Genomic DNA, 21,995 nt, shown 5'->3' with positions numbered 1-21,995 from the left:
CGTAAACGGATGATACTCCTTTGCTTCGCCAGGGGAGTTTCCGAGATGGCGGCCCATCCACCATCGTGGCTGCCAACGATGCGCCCGCCAACGGCCTCGTTCAGAAAGCAGAAGCGCGACAGGATGGTGCCATCCTCGATGCAGTATGCATGCTTCCCCTTATCGCCGCTCCCCGGATTAAGGATAAGCCACGGGTGAACACGGCGTGGCGGCGTAACGACGCGGCACGACGTGCACACGGCGGCGAGGCGGACATGGTCGACGGTGTTCGCGAGCCTGGTCTAGACCAGGCTGAGAATATCGTCATGGAGAATTGACCACCTCTCCACCACCGCCGTCACGGTCCGGCCCTTGATGCTGCTGCCGTCGTCGTCTCCGGCGGCTGGCTTGTGCGTCGGCTCCTCCTCCATCTTTGTTTCCGTGTGCGTGCGCCGGCACGATAGTAGTAATAATCGATCGTTTATTGTTCGGTCGACGAGACAAACTATATATATATATTTTAGCGAAGACGAGACAAACTACTCTATATGAGAGGTCGGTGACAAACCCAAGCGAACACGACGATTAGGCTTCGATAGGCCTTGCTCTGGGCCCGGCCCGGCCCACTCCGCCCCTTCGTTTTCTACTACTAGTCTCCATCTGGGCGAAGGCGAGACCAGACCTCACCACCGCCGCCGCCGTCGCCTGCTCTCCTCGCTCGCGCCGCCCGCCGTAGAAAAGCCCGCGACTTTCCGGCCGCCGCCGCAGGGATGGCCGAGGACACGGAGACGAGGCCCGCGTCGGCGGGCGCGGAGGAGAGGGAGGAGGGGGAGATCGCGGACGACGGAGACGGCTCCTCCGCCGCCGCTGCGGGGCGCATCACCGCCCACCCGCTCGAGAACGCCTGGACCTTCTGGTTCGACAACCCGCAGGGCAAGTCCAGGCAGGTGGCCTGGGGGAGCACCATCCACCCCATCCACACCTTCTCCACCGTCGAGGACTTCTGGGGGTACTGCCTCCCTCCCCCCTTCAACCCGACCCCTCTCTCGTTTATGTGGTTCGATTGGATCCTCTCCCCTAAGATTGGCGTCGCTGCGGTGGCTGGCTGGGTGAAATTTTGTCGCTTCGATGTGCTAGGTTTAGTTAGTGGATGCGATTGGGGCTAGGCAGGTGGCTATTGATTTTGCGTTGGTCAGTTTGTTGCGGTCCATGTATGAGGGGCAGCGCCGTGGGTATATACTGGTTAAAAGAGGCCAGGGTTTCCTTTTAGTAGCTTGCAAGTGAATCATCACAGCGTTTTGTCCGGTGCGCACGTCTGGGTTTGAGATTACGGGGAGGCTTATATAACATCACCACGTTTCATAGGCAGGAAGTGGACACCGTGTTCTGAATGATGCATATCTTCAAGCTTGCTACTTGTTGATTCTTAATAGTAATTCATATTATTTCATTTATTTACTCTTACCATGATTATTTGATGGGGCACGGCGTTGTAGTGCCGTGTATTATGCTGTTTTTTTGTTCTGGTTGTCTAGGCGTACATTGAAGACAATTTTTATTTTAGGCTTTGGTAGGTGACTAGATATTCTTATCATTATAATTTTTTATGCATCCAAATGTATCTCTTTGTGCTGCTGTTAACCAATAATACCTGTATTAATTTGTTGACCGATCACTCAATCACACATATGGCTGGAAAAAAATCTATTTCGTCATTTTCTTATTTCTCTTGTGTTTCCTTCTATTTTAGGAACTTTTGTAGCATCTATGGAAATGTTGGAAGGTTTTTCTGAAAATACTTGATGTGGAAATTCGAGATTACGTTTCTTTTCCGGTTGTTTGGATCTTCGGCTTTAAATTTGATAATTCTACGTGTAAATTCAGTTGTCTTGAACTGGCCTATTGCTTCTAACAATGAAGGATAGCCGAAGATTGAAGTTAGATTCCCTGCAAGACATTCTTCTTAAGTTGATGCAAGACGCACTCATAAGTTATTTCTAGATACTTATGTTAGATTTTAGGATGAACTAGTGTTACATACAGCTAAGATTACTTAGAATACTCAATGGTCTATTGTAGTCTTAAGAAATTCTGTAGGTTAAGTTTGTGTAATATCGTACTCATACTTGACACCTCTAAAATCTAGTTTATATGAACTAAAAATATACTTATGTTTCTGGATCTTGTTCTATGAGAAATTTTCAGCCACCTGCAAGCATGCCATGTTCACTGATTTGAGATAGTCCATTAAGCTGCTGAATAGTGTGTATTGCATGACACTGTAGCTTGTCTTAATCTGTTCACCAGATTATCTACCATACTCACGAAATATAGTTCAGGATGATTTCTTTCGTGCTACTAGCTTGCTTCAGAAATTCGGTTATGCTTGTGTTGATAATTTAATTTGCATTTCCATTTGTTTTTGAGCTTGTGCTCTCATCTGTTGATATATTCTTTTATGTCTAACAAGTTGAGTGGTATTTCAGCCTTTACAACAATATCCATAACCCTAGCAAGTTGAATGTGGGAGCCGACTTCCATTGCTTCAAGAACAAGATTGAGCCAAAATGGGAAGACCCCATTTGTGCCAATGGCGGTAAATGGACCATCAGCTGTGGCAGAGGGAAATCTGACACATTCTGGTTGCATACTGTAAGGATTTTTTGCATCATTTTTGTTGCATAATTATCTTTTCTGTGACTTCCACCCTAATTCCCTTTTCACAAATATTATGTTTAGTTGCTGGCAATGATTGGTGAACAATTTGACTTTGGTGATGAAATTTGTGGAGCAGTCGTTAGCGTGCGTCAGAAACAGGAAAGAGTAGCTATCTGGACCAAAAATGCTGCCAATGAAGCTGCTCAGGTATGTATAATAAAATGCACACTATAAAACTGTTCTTTGATTGCAGGCAACAATCATGTAGTTTACAACATCGTAATTTAAACTGTCTCGGATATAAGCATGCATAATAATATTGTGACCTTGCATATAAAAGGAGTGACCTGACTGTGTAGCCCTTTACAGTGTGATTGTGCTAAATGTCAGTATGTATGCAATGCTCCCATTTTATGTGCATAATTGAATTAACTTATATTCCTGAAAGGATGTGTGCAGTACAATTTGAACAGCAGAACATTGTTGATGAAACTTGACCTGTTATCTTCCGGTTTACTGTGTTTCTATGTCTTTTTTCCCCAAAATAAGTTTGTATTAGAAGAAAGTTTCACTATTTCAACCAAATATTCCAGCTGTGCTACGTAACTCCTAAGCTATTTTGACTCTTCTTGCAACATACGCTCATTTGTCTGTGTTATTCTCCGGCTATATTTTTATGTCAACTCTTTGTGTAAGCATTTAGGGGCCATTTGGATTGTGACTATGTTTGCCTTATATTGCCACATTATTTTTGCCACACTTGCCTAACTTGAGTTGCTCAAAATTGGGGCTGTTTGGTTTCTAGCCACATATTGCCACACTTTGACCAAGTTAGGTGGGTGTTTGGTTCTAGCCACACCTAAGGCAAGAATTTTTTTATGAGCAGTGAACCCCATATGTCATAGACACAAAAAGTGTGGCAAATTCCCTTAGGCAAGCCAAAGTGTGGCTAACAATTAATTGTGTTAGCATTTGTTGACAGTGTCCTCTGTAGCATCATAAAGTGTGATACATTTAGGAGATCTTTATACTCCAGGCCCCGCTTGGATGGCCGTTTTTGCTTTCTGCGTGTATTAAGATACAGTTGTATCTTACCGGCCGACACGAAATCCCACCGGAAAAAATACGGAGCCCTGGAGACGCTAATTTCTTACGGGTGTAAACGAAAGAACGATCATTTTGGGCTGCACCTAAACGACCAACAAAGTGTGTTTTTCCAGCTGGAGGGAAAAACAATTCGGAGCCGTATTTTACGCTGGTTTTGGCCCAGAAAACGGCCATCCAAGCGGAGCCCCATTGGATGGCGAGACATGTTTATTTGAAGCTCCATTGATAAATATTCTTAATCCCCCAACATAGTTCTATTTATTTTCTCTGATATGCACTCATTCATTAGCATTATGCAAAATACTCCCACGTCATTCTAAATCAATCATCAGAGGGTACCTGGGTAGATTATATCACCTATCTCAGTGTGAAGTACAAATAGGTGAGGGAGTACTATTAACGGGTTTTTTTTCCTGTGCCGCCATGGATACATGAGCATATGTACTGTCTAGTTGCTGTTTGTATCATTTCCAGCCAATCAGTGTTTATTAGTTTCTGAACACATTCCCTATTTTATTTACCAGATAAGCATTGGCAAGCAGTGGAAGGAGTTTCTGGACTACAAGGACTCCATTGGGTTCATTGTTCATGTGAGTCGCTTGCACTTAAGCCTGGATTGCATTGTGTCTTCGCTGTCACTGTCTGACACCGTCTCTTTCTGCTTGTTTGCAGGAGGATGCAAAGAGGTCTGACAAAGGCCCCAAGAACCGCTACACCGTTTGATCCCGTGACTCGTCGATCCTGAGAGCTTCCACAGCAGGCCTGCCTACTCTTGGATGCAAGAAGGTTTCTCCTGGAATAGCTTAGCTTGTAGCGGGCTGATGCTGTTTTCTGAAGGATATATTATGTGTGTTTGCTGTGAATTGCTTGGAAGACATAATCTAACATCGTTGCGTTTGTCGTCGTTGTACTCCATAAGTCACATTTTATTTTATGAAAGAGTTATATTTTATGAGAAGCGTAACTCGTTTGAGCTGCAGTGTTGGCACTACTGCTTTGTCCATCTTGAACGTGAGATGGTTTCAGTGCAGAAGATTGCTCAATTATGTGTCATTCCAAACTTGGATGTTATGGTTGGAATTACAGAGGGTCAGCTCATGCCCCCTCCGTTCCAAAATACTCCCTCTGTCCGGAATTACTCTTTGGAGAAATTCCGTCTGTCCGGAATTATCGGAGAAATGAATGTATCTAGATATATTCTAGTTTTTGATACATCTATTTTCACGACAAGTAATCCAGATGGAGGTATATTGTGTAACAGTTTTTTCACCTAGTCTTTTAGAAAAAAATATCAACATCTCCAGTACCAAATTTATATCAGAAAAGAAGTATTATATCTTATTTATTTTGTATTGTAGACATTGATGTTTTATTCTATAATCTTGGTCAAACATACACAAGTTTGACTTGCATGAAAATTGATACACTTTCTATATTTTGGAACGGAAAGAGTATGTCACAAGAAATTACAGAGGATTCTGCTTCTGTGGCAAGAGGACAGCTCAAATGAAGCTTCAGGAAACTCTGGGGTTGCGGTGCCTTAGAACCTCAGTAAATAAAACACCAAATTCAGTAAAGTTCACAAGTGTATATTTCTGTTTTCGCTGGCATCATAAACAACATGGTGTTCTTCTGAACTGTTATTGGTAAAAGTGTAAATGGTCAGCGATGATGTCATATCATACAAGGTTCTCAGCGGCAGCATAACCAAACCAAGATAACTAAGATTTTTCCCATGCGAAAACGACACATGATGCGCCTAGTTACAGCTCCATATGGCCTTGCTGCGGATTGATTCTGCTTCCCTCGGCGATCCTACTACTCAAGCCGCTCCATCTGTCAAATGAACAAAACCAAAGTTAGCAAAATAGCATGTGTTATGTATCAACTGTATCTCTGTTCCTCTGCTCCCAAGGAGCTTGCTGTGGCAATCATGAACAAATTGCAAGGGTAAAAAGGGGCTGTCAATGACCATCTGGTACTAATTGTCACAAATCTGGCAAAGCCACTTGATATGCGCTTCAATTACAACAACTACTCCCTCCGTTTCTAGTATAAGCCCTTTCAGAGATTTCAACACGGACTACATACAGATGTATATAGACATATTTTAGAGTGTAACTCATTTTGCTCCATATGTAGTCCGTATTGGAATCTCTAAAAGGGCTTATATTTAGGAACGGAGGGAGTATTTCATAAGAGCATCTCCAACGGCCGCACAAAAATTCCGCGCCCAATAAACGTTATGGCACGCCACTGTAGCACTTTTAATGCGTCGGGACCAACTTTGCTTTAGCAGACGCCCAAAAACGCGCGCCCAAAAAGCAGACAGTGCAAATTGTGAAGCGCGCGCAATCCGGCGCCCCAAATATGCTGCGCGCGATAGCGTTTTTCAGCGCGCGCCCAAAAACTTTTAGCGCTACAGCTTCTGCTGGAGCTGTCCGGCGCCCAAAAAAACAAACTTTTAGTGCGCGGAGCTCTTTTTGGGCGCCTGTTGGAGATGCTCTAAGGTAGAGGGAAAAGCAGAGAGTACCTTCCACAGGCCATCATTTAAATAGTGCATGTTGTCAACTCCAATTCCTTTGTTGATGGTGCTTCTGCAAAAGCTCAGGATTTCAGGAGCAGCATTATCCATGGCCAAATGCAAGACATGATACTAGCAAAGAATTATGGGATGTAATATTCAGGAAGGCTTAAGTTTATAAGTACATCTGCATAAGGTTCTGCTATGTTGAGATTTAATTTGCAGGTACTATCACATAGTATTAAGATGTAAAGTAAGGAATACCAAAGGAGACCACCACAAATGTATTCTTTTTAACATTTGGAAACATTAGGACCGAACCTGACTGAAACGTCAAAAAAGATGGAAAAAGAAACCATGAGCGCAAGGTTCATGCTTCACAAGTACTCCCTCCGTCCGGAAATACTTGTTGTAGAAATTGATGAAAATGGATGCATCTAGAACAAAAATTACATCTAGATACATCCATCTCCCCGACAAGTATTTCCGGACGGAGGGAGTATAATTTAGAGACTCTAGAGACTCCGAAGCACCACTAGTGATTAATAATTCAAAAAGGAGCTTACATGTCTTTCGCTGACATCTTTGTGAATCCAATCGCCAATGCGTGTTGCTTGCCTTCAGCCATTATAGCCTGACAATTATAGTTTTCAAGAGATAAATAATTAGTCTGGTGGTTGGCATGCTCAGGAGAAGGAACCTCTTTCATCATTTTAAAGTGTATTAGGATGCATAGTAACGAATGTCAAATAATTACAATACTATGAACTAGTGAAGTGCACTAATCTGCAGACAGCTAAATTTAACTCATGTGAAAATACTAGAAACAAAGACACTAAAATATAGCAATGCTATGTTGCTAGATATGACAGTCTACTGAAGCAGACGAGATTCCATTTGTACTGTATCTATAAATGGATGAACTGGAATTTAAAAGATTAGTCTTGTACCACTGGCGTTTCCTCCTCGACTTCATTGTCCAACACACCACCAGGCGATGTGAGTCCAGGGCACATTATGTTGGCACCAGAGAGAACAAACTTGATAGCACCTCTGTCCACTTGGAACTTCTTCATGATGTTAGGATCTGATCAAATGCAAGCATAAATTAGTAAAAGAAAGGGGGGTATTTTGGAATGCAGATATTTCGCAACTAGCTGTCCCTGCACCCCATGCTGAAAACAAAACAGAAATCTTGATATGTGCTATTATATCTGTCCACTTGGAACATACTGAAGTTTTTAAAAAATGGAAACAAAACAGGGGCATACATATACATGTTATAACATGAACACTTGCTTTTGAAAATTTGTACGCAAATATGGCTTACTATGTGCTATTCAGAGAAGACAAGAAAGGGGTGAATAGTATACAAATTATCCACACAAATTTGTATTGTTGCTCAGTACACAAATGGTCACACTATTGTTTAATTCTTTTATAAACGCCCATATTACAGCACTTCATCTATGATATATTCTGAAACTGAAAAAAAATGGATTTTGACAAGGGTTGCGCCCGCAGCTAGTTGCTCATTCTTGTTTCTTGATATTTTGATGTTCTGCGTCTACGAATAATAACTCATATAATTTCCATTCTGGTTGACATTTTCTTCAACAGGTAAATGTTAAGAATGATGGTGCTCCAATTCTCTAACAGATAGGCAAGCCCAAACATATATATAAAAAAAAGAAGCAAATTCCATAGATAATGATGTACGTCATAGGGGAGAAACAAATGTAGCGACGGCATGCCAGAAAAAAACGGAGAGAAGAAAATTACACTGATGAAGAAGGCGCAGGGTTGGCATGTATGGACCATCACGGATGTTGAAGAAGAGTGGGACATTGTTCACCACCACAAGATTGAGATGATTTTGGCTAGGGAAAGAAACCAACTGCATTAGTTCTTTGTAGAAGCAACAATCTTGCCAATAAAAGCTGAAGTAGTCTTTGGTCATCAATCTAATCTACCAGCAATTACATGCAACCTAACCTATTCTGGCCTCTAGAAGTAGAAAGAACTAGGAAACAGCCAATGTAACTCTCGGTATGTCAGAAGCAGCACCGGCATAACAAAGGCAGGCTAAATAAGCATGTTAACCAATAAATAAAGGTTGTTCAACAGACTATATCAAGCAAGCTGAATCAGAAAGATGGGGAACCACTGACCATTTAACAACAATCATCGGCGACTTCTTTGGAAGCATGTCCTCCAGCAAAGGTTCGAGGAGAGGGTACTGCAACAAAAAAACTTGCTAATTTCAGTATAACCCAGGAGAAGATAGCAGGGTCCCCAGCCGAAGCAAAAGATAATAAATAGAGAGGGCTATGCGGATATTTTAGACATAACCTCCTCGGCGATGCTTTGCCGGATCCTCCGCTGCACAGACGCCTTGACCTGATTCTGCCCGGATATGTCCTCGGAAGAGAACCTAGGGACAAAAAAAGAGGCAGCTTTTGTCATGGTTAGTGCTTAGCACTTGGCAGGGTACACAATTTTTGCATTGCATCCAATGGGGATTGGTAATGGCCAGAGAAAGCGCAGCGTGCAGTTGGGAGACTAGTGCTTGCAAGGCAAGCCCGAGCCTCTGATTCGGAACGCGCCCCTCCCTCCTCTCTAGCTCTCTCCCACAGCGGCAATGGCGCCTCTGAATCCAGTGCCACTCGTCTACTTGGCCGCTGTCAGGCGTACGGGTTTGGACGGAGAGGGGGAGGGGGGAAGGGGGTACTCACTTCTTGAACATGGTGAACGGCGGTTGGCGGCGCGGCGACGGGGGTTGGGGAAGCGGCAGATCGGCGCGGCGGGGCGGCGGCGGCGGGCGGCTCGATCTGGAGAAGGAAAGAGAGAGAGGTCGGGAGAGGAGAGAGGGTTTCGGCGTGGGCCCCGGTGAGATGTGGGAGGTTACGCCGGGACCCACATGTCAGTCAGGTCTCGACATGGCGAGTCCCCTTGGGCCGCCCGGTCGCACGGTTTTCTTTGGTTTTTCTCCCGGTTTTGCTCTTTCGGTTTTCGGCTTGCTTCTTCGGTTTTTCTGCGTATCTTCCTCGGTTTTATTTTGTCTTTATTCGTCTTCGGGTTTCTTTCTTTGGTTTTCTCCTTTTTCTTCAAGGGATGTCTAGTTTTTCAACACACATCGTACATTTCTTTAGATACGCGTAAGATTTTTCTGATACAAGTTGAACAATTTTTAAATACACGGTGTAATCTTTTCAAATACATATATTCAACATTTTTTCCCCTGAATGCAGGTTAAATATTTTTCGAAAATACTTTGAACATTTATATAATGGCACAAAACATTCTTTTAAACTACGCAGACATATTCTTTTACAATGTACAACATACTTTTTAAATGTCATGAAAATTGTTTTGAAACACGTGAACCTTTCTGCAGAACGCCCGGTACATTTTTTGAATGGAATGAAACATGAATTACACGAATATTATTTTTACATTATATAAACATTTTCATAAAAATCATGGACCACTTTTTTAAACGAGTAATTGTTCTAAATGTCACCACCATTTTGTTAAAGCCGCCCGAACATTTTTTACACTGCATGAACATTTCCAAAATGTGCGATGAAAACTGTTTTAAAAAATTAAGCAAAATATGTTTCCATTTCAAAAATATAAATAAAAGTAATAAAAACAAGAAAAATAAACGTTCACTAGGGAGCCAGTGCTGCTCCCGCATTGGGGCAGCCCATTTAGGGTGTCCTTCAGGCGAGGGCATCATCCGGTTCGCTGTATGCGAGAATTAGTATCCCCCTCGACTGACAGGTGCCTATTTGTTTCCAATGAACCTTTTCTTTTAGAAGGCCCATGGCCTAGTAAAATAAACCCAGACACAACTTCAATATAGGAATAAGAAAAGTCCCTGTAAAAATTAGCACCCTCCTTTTGTATCCACCAACGGTGCGATGTGTTGTGAGCAGAATTCTTGTCGCCTCTAGGCTTTAGTCTCACTGGAGCAACCTTGTTGAAATTCAGGAGCTTGTACAAACAACGGCGAGAATTTTGTTTACATAAAAAAACTCTCTAAGTTTATTTATGTATTATTATAGAAAAAGCAAAAAAAGAAAAGGAATAAAGGGGCTTTTGGCCATTTCGTCACACACCTCCCATACATTGCCTGTCGGAGGGCGCACTAGCTAGCGAAAGCTCTCCATAGAGCGGTGGACCTAGGAAAAACTTGAGCGGGAGCAAGAATGTATGGCCATATTTACAAACCAATGAGGCAAGCATGCTTATAAACTAAAATCTGGGTATAGTAACTTCATTTTCAACAACGTAACCAAGTTCATTGCAAAGGGAAACAAAACTAACCATTTACGGAAAAATAACTTATATCAATATGAGAATATCTTATTGTGAAGTTCCAGAAGAGGATGTCCGCATATTATTCCGACAATCTAACCTACAACTTGAAAGGAAAAGAAATAATTATCAAATAAGGAGCTCTGGCACATTGCCTTTCGTTTTATCCAACTATTACTTAATTAGGAATTTTCTCCAGCAATTCTTTTTCCAGACAGCAGATAAGGTTGTTCTTCATAAAATAATCATTAATCTTGATAGATAGAGTATTATTTTATTCAACACATGTCTAGTTTTTTCAATAGACATCCCTAACATTATTTTGATGCTATTCGCAAAAACAACAACATTATTTTGATGCATATTAGACATTTTCTAAATACGTGATGTACATTTTCCAAGTACATGTTTTTGAACATTTTTTTGAATATATGTTAAACATTGTTCAAATACATGATGAATTATTTCAAACTGTCACAAAAATTTTTTTACAACGACACGAACATTTTTTTACATTGGGTAAATATTTGTTAAATACCCCGAACATATTTCTGAAACACGTGAACATTTTTCTAAAGTTTCACATACATTTTGTCAATGTCATCTGATAAAAATCTTTACAAAATATAAAAAGAAGATTCAAGTAATTCAAAAAACGAATGTTTAGACACAGGGCGTCTGCATCTGTACTGTGTTTATACATTTGTTTTCAAATAACATGATTTTTTTACATTTTGTTTATGTTTTCTAAATGTCATGCACATTGTTTAATGCCATCAACATGTTTTTGAGTTACGGGAACATTTTCTTACATTGTATAATAATTTTGTTAAATGTCACGAACATGTTTATCAAACACATGAACATTTCTTAAATATCACAAACATTTTATTAATGCTATGAACATTTCCTAAAAATTGCACGAACATTTTCTTAACAGTACATTAACATTTTTTGAACGAGCGATGAAGGTTTAAAATTTAAATATAATGGAAACAAAAATAAGTAAAAGAAACAAAATGTGCAGAACAGTACATGTGCTGGTCAATTTACCAAGCTGCACCCCCAATTTTTTTTCCAAAACTGTAATAACACCGGCAGAATTCTGAGCCATATATTAAGTTTCCAGCCTAGTACGCCAACAACTTCTAAGTGCTAGCCTTTACTAGTAGGGTGAGAGCCTGCCGGCGATGGACGTCACCCGCGCGTCGACGATGCTACAATGGGGAAGAAAGATGCCACATAACGTGTTGTGTGCTACTGATGAGGAGTGCTTGTTTGTGTTGACTCATCCGATGGCTAGCTGGGAACACTCATACAAGATTGAATCACACGGTGGGGAAGGCACCTATTGTTTTTAGCGGTACAACCGACTGGCGCATAGCGCCCGCCTTATCACAGTGACAAGAAAAACATCTAAATCGTTAGCCAGTTGGACTGGTTGATAGAACACTCCCCATTGTCTTCCTTTTGCATGTGCTCCCCACCTCCATGAGCAGTCCTTGAGCTATATAAAAGTAGGAACGGGGTTCATGAATTTCTTTAAATGGACAATTTTTAGATGTCTACATAAACTATTTATCCGCAATGACAACAAAATGTTGTAAACTTAGTTTCTCCTGAAGTTCACCAAATGTGGGTTCCTTGTAGTGATATGTTCACTTGAAAACTTTATAGATGAAATGGTTCATGTGCTTGCACGATGCATACAAAGATTGCTTAGATGAAATATAATTGGTGCATAGGCCCATGATTAAAAGAGCCTCTTTTTTTCAAAATATCTCACTATATCTCCTTCTCGTCTGGCAGATACTTATAAGATGGAGGCGTAAATGGAATAAATCAATGAAAACAACGCCATTGGTATAGAACAAGTAACAAAATGCATCAAAATAGGGGCACTATGCCAGAAGGAGGCCTCCTCTGAATGGCCTCCTACATCAGATATAATGAGCAGAATATCTAAAATGGGAAGTACGAATAACCCCATTGAGAATGCTAATGAATCTACCGTTGACCAGGTTATCTCATATGCTCCTCCATACCTATAAACCTCAAAATCCATATTTTCTTGGACCATATTACTAGAGCCATTATTCTTTAAATGGAGTCATTTGAAGAATGGCCTACGGTGTTAGATATGCGGCATTCTGGCATAAATGCAGGAGCATTATTGGGTGGATGATATGCTTGGGGTTGAGCCGTTCGAGCTAATGTTTGCAAGTTCTGAGCATAACAATGTGCATATATTATGTTTAGTCTAACTCAACAATGATACAAAATGGTTTAATTGCCTTCATGATTGAAACGCATAGCCCGTTTACATTCTCCATAGAACCAAACAAGGGCACTGTGCGACCATAATCCAAATATAGGGTGGATATAACATTGCCTGCAGCTCATACACATGATCTTGATATGGCTCCACTTCGCACAAACGAGTTCATCATGAGGACCATTAAAGTGAATGGAGGTCTTAAAACCAAGGATATTAATGAAGACATGTTTTATGAAGATATGGTGGGTCACAACATTGATGAGATTCAACTGGTGGTTCTTTCTGACTCTTTCAAACTACAAAGCCACCTCCCCTCTGAAGAACCTTGCAAAAATGAGGTAATTAAGGGCTCGAGTCCTTCCATGTTCTTCATACAACCATTTTTATATTCAAAATCATATGGTTATATGAAGAATTGTTGTAAGATACTCCCTCTGTTCCAAAATATAAGGCGCATCGGTTTTTGTGCGAGTCAAACAATTGTATGTTTGACCAAGATTATAGAAAAATATCAACAACTCCACTACCTAATAGGTATTTTAAATTCTTTTCATGATGGTCAAATGATATAAATTTGGTATTGTATATATTGATTTTTTTCTAGAAACTTGGTCAAACATGCACACATTTGACTTAAAAAAATATACCTTATATTTTGAAACGGAAGGAGTAAGCAATAGTCGAGCATGCATGCATTCTCGGGGCACGACCAAGAGTAAGCTCAGCTATTAAATCTACAACGATGGTGTGATATCTGCTTAGGATTATTACTATAATTTCATAATTGTGTATAGCTTACATGAACATGCATTGCACACTTCACTGAGTAAAAGTTTTTACTAATCTTGAATACCTAGCATATTAGGACTAATTTCACAATTAAAGCAAATTACCATGCTGTTTTGTAGGACTCTCAAAATAATATAAGTGAAGCATGAGAGAACAATAGTTTCTATAAAACAAATCCACCACCGTGCTCTAAAAGATATAAGTGAAGCGCTAGAGCAAAAACTATATAGCTCAAAAGATATAAGTGAAGCACATAGAGTATTCTAATAAATTCCGAATCATGTGTGTCTCTCTCAAAAGGTGTGTCCAGCAAGGATGATTGTGGTAAAATAAAAAACAAAGACTCAAATCATACAAGATGCTCCAAGCAAAACACATATCATGTGGTGAATAAAAATATAGCTCCAAGTAAACTTACCGATGGACGAAGACGAAAGAGGGGATGCCTTCCGGGGCATCCCCAAGCTTTGGCTTTTTGGTGTCCTTAGATTATCTTGGGGTGCCATGGGCATCCCCAAGCTTAAGCTCTTGCCACTCCTTGTTCCATAATCCATCAAATCTTTTCCCAAAACTTGAAAACTTCACAACACAAAACTCAACAGAAAATCTCATGAGCTCCGTTAGCGAAAGAAAACAAAACACCACTTCAAGGTACTGTATTGAACTCATTCTTTATTTATATTGGTGTTAAACTTACTGTATTCCAACTTCTCTATGGTTTATAAACTATTTTACTAGCCATAGATTCATCAAAATAAGCAAACAACACACGAAAAACAGAATCTATCAAAAACAGAACAGTCTGTAGTAATTTGTAACTAACGCAAACTTCTGGAACTCAGAAAAATCTACCAAAATAGGACGACCTAGATAATTTGTTTATTGATCTACTGCAATTGGAATCAGTATTTTATCATGTTCTGGTGATTTTTAACAATTGTTTTTTCAAACAGAAAGTTTCTGGAATTTTCAGCAAGATCAAATAACTATCATCCAAGAAGATCCTATAGGTTTCACTTGGCACAAACACTAATTAAAACATAAATACAAATCTAACCAGAGGCTAGATCAAATATTTATTCCTAAACGTAAGCAAAAAGCAAAAAAACTAAAATAAAATTGGGTTGCCTCCCAACAAGCGCTATCATTTAACGCCCCTAGCTAGGCATTGATAATTTTAATGATGATCGCATAAAAGACAAGAATTGAAGTGCGAAGAAAGCATCATGAAACACGTGACAAACACATCTAAGTCTAACATATTTCCTATGCATAGGCATCTCATAGAAAAACAAATTATCATAGCAAGCAAAAACTAGCATATGCAAGGAAGCGGAAAGGAACGATAGCAATCTCAACATAACGAGAGGTAATTTAGTAACATGAAAATTTCTATAACCATACTTTCCTCTCTCATAAATAATTACATGTAGGATCATAAGAAAATTCAACAATATAGCTATCACAAAACATATTCTTAACACGATCCACATGTATGCATAGTTGACACTCTTCCAAAATAGTTGGAATATCATTAACTAAAGTCATGACCTCTCCAAACCCACTTTTATAAAAAAAAATCATAAGATTGAACATTCTTCAAATACGTGGGATCTAAAGTCGACACTCTTCCAAACCCACTTTCAATATTATTGCAAACATTATTATCAATCTCATATTCATCATGGGGCTTAAATAAATTTTCAAGATCATAAGAAGAATCACCCCAATCATGATCATTGCAACAAGTGGTAGACATAGCAAAACTAGCATCCCCAAGCTTATGGTTTTGCATATTATTAGCACAATTGATATCAAGAGAATTTATAGTAAAATCATTGCAATCATGCTTTTTATTCAAGGAGCTATCGTGAATCTTTTCATAAATTTCTTCATCACAATTTTCATATTCATGAATTTCAAGCAAAACCTCATAAAGATAATCTAGTGCACTCAACTCACTAGCAATAGGTTCATCTGTAGGGTAACGCGACAGAAAACAAAAAATTTCCGACCTACAGACCAACCCAGGACCACTATGGAGACTGCATACATGGTTTGATCTTTTTCGTTACCGACTCGTAGCGCAGCGGGAAGTAGAGTCGATGATGATCGGCGGTGCAGATCCCCGCAGCTAGGATTTACAACCTCCCAACCGCGAGGATGTATACCCTCATCTGCTCCTCAGACAGCCCTCCGGGAGGCGGTCGAACAGCCCCCCGGACGGTGTCGCGGACAGCCCTTCAGGAGGACCTTCGAAACTCGAACGGTCACTCGGACAGCCCTTCGGGAGGACCTTTGAAACTCGGACGGTCACACGGACAGCCCTTCGGGAGGCACTCACGAACTAAGACCGAAACTACGATCTCTCTACAGAGTTGCACACATACGGTGTCATCTATCCGGCAGGGCTTCGCCGTCCAGAACTAGTTCCTGCCGGAACCCAGACAGCCTTACGGCTCTACGAAACTCTTTTCGTGGGAGGGAGAGAAGAAGCCAGATAATGCATGGCATGTGTATGAGAGCAAGGGATGAGTGTGGAGGGCTGCCCCTCCACCTCTATTTATAGGAAATCCCAAGGGGGTAGGGTAGTTTCACAAAAAACCCAAAATGCACATGAATGAAGTCCTTCCACACAAGGACCTAGGAGTGAAACCAATCAACAAGAGGGTCCCCAAGGGGGGATACCCCATGTGGCCGGCCACACCCCCATGAGGGGCCCAAAAAATGGCTCCTATCCATCCATGTCATCCCCAAGATCTTTTGGAGCAATGCCCCAAAAGGTGGCTTTCCATAAAGTAACCATAAAGCTGATTTTCACTATTCATGACGACATTTTTCAGCGTCTGATCGAACTGAAAATATTTATGTGGGCTAAGAACATTTCCAGTACCCACTAAAATGATTTTCAACGCGTTCCGAAACAATTCCGGTTTTAGTGATTTTCATCTGCGAAACGCATCTGAAGTGGCTCCGGCAGCTCCGGAACATTTCCGGTTTTTATCTCAGAAAATTCCAAAAAGCTTCCAGAATGATTCTGGCATCCTCCAAGAATTATCAGGCATGTGCCGAAACCAATTTGACTTAATGGTGTATCCCAAAACAACTTTTTGGTATCATCGAAACTTATCCGATGACCTCTCTCTGCGGTACGATTCCGCTGTCCGAAACTTTTTCGGTGATTTTCTCTCAGACTCCTTGTCTAGTATTCAGCAGATAGATGACCCTTAAGCATGTGACCCTATAGGTTCGGTGAAGTATAGACATGACCCGGAACCCCTTCCGATCAATGATCAACATCGGAGCCGTGGACACCCATATTGACCCCTATACCCACACGAATAAATATTCGAGTGAACCTCCAGTTGCCGTGTGCTATTCCTGTTGCTTCGCGATATGTTACAAATACCCGAGGTGAGACATGTTTGCATTCCCGTGGATCAACAACTTGTCCACTATGCTAGTTACCTCGTTACCAGTTTTGTTCTCTTTTCTCGTTTCGTGTTCCGGCATCCCCGTGATCAAATCACAAAGTGTCTGGCCAGACGATGATGGACACCGTAACACCGAGAGGGCCCGAGTATATCTCTCCATCGTCGGAGGAGCAAATCCCAATCTGGAGCTATCAAGTTACTTAACATACTTTCCCATGAACCCGTAAGCCGCCGTAATAGTCATCCAGTTACGGATGACGTTTAACAAACCCCAAAGTTCATGAAGCAAGCATGAAGAAACTCGATACTCTCATGGTCTAAGGAATTATGCAAACATTAACTATCTCTGTGTTATAAACCATTAACTTGTGACGAATGAATCTCTTAGCATAACATCAAACCGGGTCGATTCAACACAAATGTTCTCTTAACATTGTGCCCTCAAAATTGCTGGCATAGACATGCCCATGATCAGGAAAACAGAACCATCATGCAACACTTGAGCTAGTCTTAGAGGCCAGACTAGGAATACTTCTTACCGTTTATTATTCCACACGTGCATATGAGTCTTCCTCCGAGCCTCGTGGATATTGCAGACTCGAGAATCATTGCAGTTATAGCATGGAACATAAACATAATTATGAACTTGGAGATAAATAATATCATTTATTATTGCCTCTAGGGCATATCTCCTACAGACTCCCACTTGCACTAGAGTCAATAATCTAGTTAATGCTAATGCACTTCACACCTGTGGCACACCGGTGTAAATATGCTTCGCTTGTGGTATAGCCTGATGTCCAACGGATCTGACGACTTCAGCTCCGTGTGTATCTTTGCATGTCCTCGCGTTTTCACGTTTTCACAAAATTCATATTTTGTGTGGACTTGGCTTTGTATGTATGTGAATCACAGGTCGAACCTAGATTCCTCAGACTAAGTTATGGAGCAACTACCTGCAGTAGTGTCCCATTGTCAGAAGCCATCTTGGAACCATACTAAGTTCATGAATGAACTATATGATTCAACATCTTCTTTGTCGCTTCTAAAGCGTTAACATACTTAGCCCTTGTTATAGAATTCGCCATAGTAACTAGTTTGAACAAATTCCAACTAACTGTGCCACCACATTGTGTGTTACACAAAACCCTTAATTTAAATCGAAAATCGCATGGAGAAAAGATGAAGACTGTATCGATGTAACGTTTTACAACAAACTCTTCATGATCTCTGCTTGCGAGAAAACCATGTCATCAGTACTTACTCTAGTACTTTGTGACATCTTTCACTGTTGTCCCATGATCAGTAATTTGATCACTTTGGTATCCATACTCGCAACACCTTGGGAGTATCGGACATATCTGGTTGTTTTACATACCATGGAATACATGATTAATCCAAACACAAAAGTGTGTGGAATCTGCATCATGTATTTTGCTCATCAGTGTTTTGGGACACCGAGTCTTGCAAAAAACTCTTCCATGTGACTCCGGCAAGAATCACTCCCTGGCGGTTTTAAATGCTAAAAGGTTTTAGCACCTTGTCAATATGTATTCATTGCTTAGCCCTATTAGGTAGATCTATCTCCATAGATCATTATGCCTAATATTGAGGCTATTTAGCCTAAGCACTTCATAAAAAAACTATTTTCAAATGAAGTCCTAATTCGTGTCAAGAAATTTATTTCCAATTAACAATGTGTCAAGCACACAAGGTTTTTAGAAATATTATTATGCTCCCACTTACTTTCTTGAATTACAAGCATCTTCATTACCCATTGATGAAGTCAAACCCCTTTGACCATTTCATCAAAGCACGAAGATTCCAACTCCATTTTGCTCTCTTCTGTCCATCGCTGGAACTCTGAAGTTTGCACCCTTACTAGCATCCTCTGGATAGACAAAATGCCTTGGACTATAACACATGCAAGTCCTTGGTTTCATTTCCATCAGATGGAAATCCTATTTTCATCCATGTTTCATATGTCATGATTGAAATATGTATTAATTGCTAGTTCAACCCGAACCGACTTTAAGCATAGCTATGATGAAAACAACCTCATCGTAGTCAACTCTTGAACTTGTTATTTCAACAAGTCGAGCTTTATGGATAAAACATTTTTATCCGTATCAGTTTTAAGTTCCATAAATATTCGTTAGACTCTAAGTCTTCCGAAAGGTGTATCAAGGTTTTAATCTTGAATCACTTATATGGAAACTAACTCAGATTGTATTGGCATTTAGCCAATTCCGGAGTCAGGGCCCATCAATGCTTCCTTGTGTACCGTAGGTATAATGTTGTCTAACAACAATATCTCGTTTGCGCACCTGAGAGGTTTGCACGAGCCTTGCCTACGTGGTTCAGCTGCAAGTTCGACCGAAGTTCATACATTTTATTGTAGAGACTTCCGTATCAGTCGCAGTAGGAAACTCTGGAATACTTCCAAGGTCTCTTTCCTTTGATCTGATGACGTAGATACTGTTTATCTCATCGAGTTGCACTATTCTCCCACTCACCTTTTTGAAAGAACCATTCTCTTTAAAAGCACACCGTTTCGCGGCAAAACTATTTGCCTCGGTATAGTGAGGGAGGAATACCCAACATTTTGGTATAACCTACAAAGTAGCACTTGTCTGATTTGGAATAGGTTTGTAACCTTTTACACAAGCCCCATATTCCAAATGTTAAGAAAGGATATAACATGGTTGGGCGTACCATACCATGGCTTCATTTCAACAGACCCGATGTAGCTCTTTTTAGTGTAAAAGCCGCAGTCTCTAAAGCATCACTTTAAAAGGGATAATGGCAAATTTATTTATGTCATCTTTGACCTTACCATGTCATAAATGGTTTGATTACATCTCCACGGACTTTCCACTTGCAGTGGTGTTCCGGGAGGTGCAAGTTATGAAACCCCTTTCACAACTCATCAGACATTCGCTAAACATGTAACTCAAATATTCCTTTGTGCAATCAAATTGTAGAAACATAATTTTCTTGTTACAATAACTTCTACTTCATTTTTGAAAACCTTTCGAATGATTTCAAAAGATCCAGACTTACGTCTCATCAAGTAAATATCCATATATCTACTTGAGTCATTTCTGAAGATAAATAAATCCACCACTAACAACACTTATCGGACTACACACATCAAATGTATGATCACTAATAAGTTTGTTGTTCGTTCCTTATGGCCTGTGAACGGTATTTTAGTCACTTCACTTTTCGGAGGAAAGTTGCAAGTGTCAGATGATTCAAAATAAAAAAGACTTCAAAATCCATCATAATGGAATTTTCCATGCGGGTTTCTCCAATGTGACCAAATGTAGTGCCACACTTGTGTGGTATTCTTTTAGTCTTGCGACATTTAGCGTCAGTGTTATGGATGTATCATATTACCATCAATATTCATAACATACATGCCATCTTGGATGGAAGCATGGCCCTTCATGTTATTCATAATACTTAACAACAATTGTTGTTTTTATGAACAACTATTTTGCAACAAACATTGTGCAATGGGCTAGAGTGTATGAAAATCTAAAATGAATTATGAAAGTAAACCCAGAGGTATTGTATTATTATCAATATTCATAACATACATCTCATTCATAATGAAAGTATGGCCCTTGTGTTATTCATAACATCGAACATAAAAAGTTCTCTTATGAACAACCTTCTTGCAAGATACCTTATGCAATGGGCTAGAGTTTGTAAAACTCTAAATGAATTATGAAAATAAATACAGACGGCAATACACCGATGGAAGGTATAGTAACATTTACTATGTTCCCTGTGTATACCTTAACCTCATTTCAGGCTAGTCTTTTTAGGCCATAGTAGCTCTTACATTGATTCGTAACAGAATGCAATCGAGCGGGTATCTTTGTGATTAACTCACAATACCCAAGAATTAGTGATTAACATGTTTAACCATAATTCCCAAGAACTATATCTCTGACCAGCCTACTATACATCAAAAACTTGTATGACATTCATACATGAGCTGGATATTCCAGTCATCTTTCTTTCTGCCTTTATACTTCTAATAGTTTAACTTTTAGTATTTCTCCTACTCGCAAAAGAAGCACCCAACTTAAGAGTGGCGTTAGCCCCGGACTTCCTAGGCGTGTAAGTCATACTAACACCCTTTGGACACTTCCTTTCTCTTTAAGTTGTTGTTTTATTCACCTTTCATTATATGACAGGCGTTCTTCTGGATCCCTTTCCCAACAGTCAAATGCATAGTAAACACTTTTACTAATACTTGCAAACAAACATTGCTTTGTTTGTATCTGAAAATAATTTTCAGTTCCATGAATATCATATAACTATCCCAACTTTCGAAGTTTGGGTTTCATGGAAGCAAACATATTCCACTTGACCGTAACAGAATTCTAGCCTTTGGATCGAAGGACGAGAGTCACATGATCCATAGCGTTAGCGGGAGGATACGGAAAGCATGCGATAGGACAAAGTCCTTCTCGGCACTTTTGAGGACAATCCTCATATTACGTTACCAATCGTAAAGTTTTAACCAGATATTTAACAGCTATTCAATTTTAACAGGGATAGTGGAATCGCGAGCCATTATTCTACAACTATTTTGCAAGAAACACTTAGACAGTGTTCATAATTAATTGCACTGAGAATTAAACATGTTAATTCAACAGTGCGCTCCCACTCAAATCAATATCTCTCATAATTGATTTAGAGTGATTCAAGATCCATATTTCTATTCGATGCCATTGACGGGTTCATCACTGATGACACCGATTTCAATCGGTAGGCCAACTTGCCGATCACATCTCTATGTGATTCTTGTTCATCTTTTGATGGGCGTGTTCCGAGCTCAGGACTCTCCTGCCTGAACGTCAAAGACAACCAAGTGATCTTGCTG

The 21,995-nt window shown here is 40.3% G+C and overlaps 2 protein-coding genes across 2 annotated transcripts; one reads left to right on the top strand and one right to left on the bottom strand.

Annotated features, from left to right (window-relative positions):
• Positions 1 to 507: 507 nt before the first annotated feature.
• Positions 508 to 5,046, top strand: LOC543485 (eukaryotic translation initiation factor 4E-1-like). Its single transcript, NM_001405823.1, has 5 exons — positions 508 to 988; positions 2,466 to 2,631; positions 2,719 to 2,844; positions 4,269 to 4,334; positions 4,417 to 5,046. The coding sequence occupies exons 1-5, from the start codon at positions 750 to 752 to the stop codon at positions 4,465 to 4,467; spliced, it is 648 nt and encodes a 215-aa protein (NP_001392752.1). The 5' UTR covers positions 508 to 749; the 3' UTR covers positions 4,468 to 5,046.
• A 69-nt stretch (positions 5,047 to 5,115) lies between these two features.
• Positions 5,116 to 9,154, bottom strand: LOC123080952 (malignant T-cell-amplified sequence 1 homolog). The gene is made up of 8 exons (NM_001405822.1): positions 9,004 to 9,154; positions 8,621 to 8,702; positions 8,440 to 8,507; positions 8,051 to 8,148; positions 7,219 to 7,355; positions 6,835 to 6,902; positions 6,278 to 6,341; positions 5,116 to 5,580 (listed from the first exon to the last, which is right to left on the bottom strand). Exons 1-8 carry the CDS (start codon positions 9,012 to 9,014, stop codon positions 5,563 to 5,565), a joined length of 546 nt encoding a protein of 181 aa, NP_001392751.1. The 5' UTR covers positions 9,015 to 9,154; the 3' UTR covers positions 5,116 to 5,562.
• Positions 9,155 to 21,995: the final 12,841 nt, after the last annotated feature.

This window comes from Triticum aestivum, chromosome 3D (genome assembly GCF_018294505.1).
Source record: "Triticum aestivum cultivar Chinese Spring chromosome 3D, IWGSC CS RefSeq v2.1, whole genome shotgun sequence".
Classification (NCBI taxonomy): Eukaryota; Viridiplantae; Streptophyta; class Magnoliopsida; order Poales; family Poaceae; genus Triticum; species Triticum aestivum.
Note: the sequence above shows the minus strand (reverse complement) of the source record. Positions and strands in the feature narration are given on the sequence as shown.